This window comes from Lactuca serriola, chromosome 2 (genome assembly GCF_051521515.1).
Source record: "Lactuca serriola cultivar US96UC23 chromosome 2, Lser_US96UC23_V15, whole genome shotgun sequence".
Taxonomy (NCBI): Eukaryota; Viridiplantae; Streptophyta; class Magnoliopsida; order Asterales; family Asteraceae; genus Lactuca; species Lactuca serriola.
Window position 1 is genome coordinate 133,508,678 of NC_136409.1, and position 6,264 is coordinate 133,514,941.

The 6,264-nt window shown below is 31.2% G+C and overlaps 1 protein-coding gene across 1 annotated transcript; it reads right to left on the reverse strand.

Moving 5' to 3' along the window:
* Positions 1 to 2,417: 2,417 nt before the first annotated feature.
* LOC145086817 (putative HVA22-like protein g) lies at positions 2,418 to 5,933 on the reverse strand. Its single transcript, XM_079024653.1, has 7 exons — positions 5,620 to 5,933; positions 5,307 to 5,384; positions 5,102 to 5,200; positions 3,384 to 3,440; positions 3,242 to 3,305; positions 2,861 to 3,070; positions 2,418 to 2,764 (listed from the first exon to the last, which is right to left on the reverse strand). The coding sequence occupies exons 2-7, from the start codon at positions 5,336 to 5,338 to the stop codon at positions 2,528 to 2,530; spliced, it is 699 nt and encodes a 232-aa protein (XP_078880779.1). The 5' UTR covers positions 5,339 to 5,384; positions 5,620 to 5,933; the 3' UTR covers positions 2,418 to 2,527.
* Positions 5,934 to 6,264: the final 331 nt, after the last annotated feature.

The window sequence follows — 6,264 nt, forward strand, 5'->3', positions numbered from 1 at the left end:
ATATATATATATATATATATATATATATATATATATATATATATATATATATATATATATATAAAAGGAGTATTGCTATAAAATAACACATTTAACAAAATCTACGTATATTCAGATTTTTATAAAGTGTAACAAAAAACTTTAAAAAAAAGTCAGATCAGTTCTCATTAAAAGGCAAAGCAACAACTTGATGTGGTTTCACCATAAAGTAATTGGAGTTTAAGGTCATCAAACATCATTATTAATTAGTTTAAGATTTAAGATAAGTTTGCAGAATAAAATATTCCTAAAATCATGGAATTATATTTTTCTTAAATTGAAACGTATCATAGTGATATGCCACTAAATATTATTTGTAATATAATATAGTTTAGAAATTGGAAAATAGACTCGGTCTTCTCTTATCATCCAATTGAAAGCACATGTTTTTGTTAAAAATATCATATTCATTGTCACATATTTTCTCCAACATTTTTTTTTAATTTCAACCACAACATCATTATGTCTTCTACATTGGTCCCACGATAACGTCTTTACAATTTATTGTATTTCAATCATTTTAACGTTTCATTTCTTCTTTTTGTTCATTGTTATTTATTTATTTATTTTTATTTTTTATATAAAAGAAAATAAATCAACTATATCTTTTAGCATCTAATTTAATAATATTATATCTATCTCAAGTCAAATAAATAACTTGCATCAAGAGAGTTTATCCTTGGATTGGTAATATAAAGAATAAGGCGTTATAAGAAACTTAAATTGTCCTTAAAGATACATTGAATTACATTTTGAATTACCCATTAAAATATGATCATATTTGAAAGCTTACTACATCAATATAACCATATATCTAACGTCCGTCTATCACAAAATAACTACTTACTCCATAAAAAATGTGTATCACAAAACGGCTACTGACTCCACAAAAAATATTAGTAAATTCATAAAATTTAATTTTTTGACAAATACAACTCTTTATGACAGAAAATATGACAGATTTAGGCCACAGATCCTCAAAAATCCTCGAAACTTGTGATTTTTTTTTAATAATTTCTTCAGATTTTTTTTGCAAGCTTGCAAAAAAACTCAAAATTTGCCATGATAAATATATCTTACAAATTTAAATAAAATAAAGCATAGTAAATACTAAATACTAAGATTTGTATAATATCTAAGGCTTAGGTCTTGAATTCAATTTTTATCAATGAACCTTTTTACACATGTACGTTGTAGAGTTATTTGTCATCATCTATGATAAATTTGAACTCACAACTTAATCAATAAAAACCGCACATCTAAATATCTAATTATCTCTACACCTTATTTTGTTTACATGCTTAAAATATAACTTATTTCAGTCATTTTTAAGATTTTTTTAAAACTTATGAAATATACATTCTCATAAAAATATATGAAAACTCGCAAGCTTCGAGTATTTTCAGGAATGCACAACCCAAGTTCATGATTTTTTGTTAACAAAGTTTTTTCTTTCCAGAAATATGAATTCGTAGATTTTTATTGCAAAATATTATCATCGACGTTGAAAATATTATTATCTTATACATATACATTATAATTAGTATCTTATTTAAAATTAATATTTAATTAATAGTCCCTTCGGGAAATGACACGCAATAAATTATCCAAATATTTAATTTATTTAATAAACATAATATTCGTTTATAAAAAAATACTATAATAATTTAATTGGAGATTGCATAGACCAAATAATTGGGGGATGGAAATAGCTTGGCGTTACTCGACTCCTTTCTTTTCAAATATAATTTCACGTCAATAACAAAATTGGCAGCCGTTGTCTTTTCAAGACTACAACTACCTCCTCCTCCTCCTCCGACCTCCGCCATGGACATCGCCGGCGATGAGCCTACAACACCCATCTCCACCCTCCGACGACGTAACTCCATCGCAACACCATCCGATATAAAGCTCCACACTAATGACGTCTACTCTTCTTCCACCACCACTACCACGACGGCGTCTTCCTCATTATCTTCTTCAGCAGATTTCGAGCTGGTGTCTCTCAAACCAGCTTCCTACACCTCCCTCCGCGACATCCTTCCATCAACAGCCGCCGTTGTTCAGTCCCCAAAAGTCCCCTCCTCCTCCGTTCATTCCGGTTACGAGATTTCGATCCGAAACCGGCTCGTGAAACAGGCCGCCTGGGCTTACCTTCAACCCATGTCGACCTCCCCTGAATCCGGTGGATCCACCGTCTTCCACCGTCTCTGGACTCGATTCTCCGACGCTTTCCTCCATCTCATTACTCAAATTTGCGATTGTATGCTCCGGTGTACTCCAATGACAGCTACCACCAACTTCCGATTATAACAAAAAAGGTAATCAAGTCAACTGCACAACACCCAAATCGGGGATTCGTTTCGATTTCTCTCCAATTTGTAGAAACAATAAACCAATCGAATTAATAATAAGAATTAGAATACAAATTTTGTTGTTGTTGTTTCTTTACAATCTGTAGATATGACTTATGCCTACTTTTCACGAATCAAAGTCCTCTAGATCGTCTAAATCTTAGCCAAACTGGTTCTTTATGACCCGAACTATGACTATGCGTACTCGGCGACGACGGGAAAGGCGGTTCCTCCGCGTATTGGTGGTGGTGGACGGTGGTTGGCGCCGGAGGAGCAGTCGGTGCCCACTGCTCTGATCCGAATGAAACCGGACTTGGCGTAACCGGCGGCGGCGGACGTCCGTCACCGGAACTTTGATGATTTTGCAACCCCTGCATAACAATCATTCGAGAACTTTATTCAAAATTTTCGAACAACATCACTTAGATACAATATTTTTTGGTGATTATTCAAACGATTAATGATACCTGAGATTGTGTTCTTGAGGGTGATGGCTTTGAGATTAAATAGCCTAAGATATCAAAGAACTTTGTTTGACCTAATTCTGTGGAATTCTGCCAATAGTAAATTGCCACGTCCCATGCTCTGTCTCTAAATTGCTTTAAGCTTCTTTCTATATCGGTTTCATGTCTATATATAAATGGCCTCAACATTGTATCATATACAAACCCTGTACCCTGCAAACATGTCAGTATCGATATCAGTATCAGTATTAATATCAGTTTCAGTTTTGGACTGTTTTAGTACAAAATAATAGTTTGTTTTTGATTGTTTTGTTTGTATGGAATGATATCAAAGTTTGGGAACCAAAAGAGATGAAAGAAAGTGAAATATGTTGATATGTTTACCTTGGTTTTTGGATACCATAAGTATATAATGAGTGCTAGCTTTAATTCTCCATACATTGGAACCCTATAAAAAAATTCGAACTTTTTTAATGCAAAATCATTACATGAAAACTTTATTTGCTAAATGTGTAGATATACGTACCATGAAATGAATATATCACCGACTCTTTCGAATACTGTGAGTATTGCAACGATTACCCTGAGAATAAAGAGACCACAATCGATAAATCAAACATTTGTTAAAAGAATTATGAGTTTTGATTCATGTGTAATATCATTCGTTAGGAGGTCATCTGTTAATTTTATAAAAATGACCATTTTGTATTTTTCTTCTTCGACATAAAGGCTAAATAGGTTTTGGATTTTTGAAAACCATTAATTGATAAATAAGTACAAAAAAAAATCAACAAAATAGGGATGAAAAGGGGACAAAATGGACATATTAATAATGTCAATGTTAGGGACTAAAAATGTTAAGGGAAAATAAAAGAGGACAAAAAAGCAACAGACTAAATTTGGATTTAGTAGAAATAATGGAATAAAAACTTTCAATCATATTTGTTACAAATGTGTCCAATTCTTCTTCGACATAAAGGCTAAATAGGTTTCGGATTTTTGAAAACCATTAATCGATAAATAAGAACAAAAAAATCAACAAAATAGGGATGAAAAGGGGACAAAATGGACAAATTAATAATGTCAATGTTACTATGTTAGGGACTAAAAATGTTAAGGGACAATAAATGAGGACAAAAAAGCAACAAAATAAATTTGGATTTAGTAGAAATAACGGAATAAAAACTTTCAATCATATTTGTTACAAATGTGTCAAATTCTAAAATTATTACGTCCAAAAAGAGGGGTTAAATTTTCACGGGTCGTCAATGTCATTTATCTGACATGATAGTGACCAAAAAATTCGTTTTTTGTGTCCAAAAAAAAGTTTCTTTTTTGATCCAAAAAGATTCTCTACAAAAGCCTTTTTCCATATGAAAATTGATCAAATTAATATAAAATATTAAAAGAAAAGTACAAATAAACATATGACATGTTTGCTATACATTTGGCTTCCTTTCTCCAAATCAATCATGTCCCAAACAATGTAATTCCCAATAATGTTTTGGCAAAAAAGTTACTCTTGCACATTATCTACATTTCCATTGGGATTGAGGTTATAGTGAAAAGCTAGATTTTATATAACAAGATGTCGATTTATCAAAATGGTATATTATAAGTATACGATAAACTATTTTTATAGTTTTTTATGTCCTGACAAACGCTAAATATAATAAGCTAGTTTTATTTATAACAAAGTCATGTGAGATATAAACAAGATACACATTTCCTTGTTAGCTCAATGGCATAAAACTCAATGTCATATTATACACAAACTCTTAATCGTTTTTACAAATATACCACTACCACCTTATGCTTACATAAATGGTCAAAGTCAATGGTCAAAATCAAAGTCAAAGGTTCCGATGTAGTAGCCCTACAAGGCTACAACATGGACGTTTTAATTCAAATGTGGATTAAACTATATATGGACTCTGCCAATCATTTATCAGATTGTTATATACCTGATTTATTGATTTTTCAAAGAGGCCATGTGTAAGTCATCTTATAATTGTGAGAAAAATAATTTTTAAAAAAAAATAATAGATACCCTATGGAACCAGTTGTATTAATTGCAAGTCAATGGTTATACCTAATGATTTATACCAAACAATTTATGAATTTATTGATGTGTTTTATTCTAAAATAATAAAATATTATATAATAACCCCACATGGCCACATTCTTTATAAAAAAATCCAATTTGCTAAATGAAATTGAAGAACATGAAAAAAAGACACTCACCAATATTGACACCAAAATCGCAATTCTGCATTTCCTACTCCTTGCTTCTCTATCGTTTTAAAGCACTCGAAAGCTGGATACGCATATCCAAGAACCAATCTGCAATCGTAATCAAATTATAATCAGCAAAGCTCCGATCACAAAATCTGTAGCGAAAAATCCCAAATTTATAGCGAATTCAGCTGGGTGATCGAAAGAAACTTACACAAGACTATTCGTAATCAACTCGCCCAACATCTTCGAACTTTCTTCCGTTTGCCGCCAATTATTTTCGCAAAATTTACTGTAAAAACGTAAAGGGGGGAATTAATTTAATCGATCATCGTTGATTTTCAGTATCCTCATCAAATCGCATGAGTAAATTCACAACAAATACAAGTTTGACGAACCAAATTAGCGATTAGACACTGTTACTAGCATTACAAAACCCAGCAAAAACCCTATTAAATCAATCAAAAAAAAAAAAAAAACCGGGAAAGAGGGGAATCTTAGAAAAGCAGGAGAGAAATTGTTAGTACCTTAGTGGAAATAGATGTACGATGCTCGATCGATTGTTGTAGATATTGATATGCTCGATCGATTGTTGTAGATATTGATGGGATTGTGAAATTGATCTGGGAAACTTGAAATTGAGAGAGAAAAGAAGAGATTTTGAATGTGTAAATGTTCTGAAATTGGGTTTATAAAGGGAGATAGCGGTTGAATTTGGAATGGGTAAAACGTAGAAGAGATATAGAAAAGAGAAGAGCAGGTGTGTTTGGAAACCATGGTTACTTGCTTCCGACGCCTTTCTTCCTCTCCCTTTCGAGTTCCATTTTTAATAGATTTTTAGTTCGTTTGGTGCTTTGAACAAAATTGCAGTCAACTAGTAAATGTATAAAAAGTTTATGCAAAGAATAGGTCATAATTTTAAACATTATTTTATTAAATAACACATGAACTGAATTCTTATTTGTTGATTAGTCGTTTAATTGGTTATACATATTATATAGTTATATAGATAAATAACAAAACAAAAAAATATGGGTCATAATGATAGGAATGCAAATTTCTTTCAAAAAATTAGTAATTTTTATTGGCCGGAAAAAACACAATGGTTACGGAATTTAGTTTATTTGGAAATCATAAAATATTTATAAACGGCTGAGTTTTTTTTTTCTTTT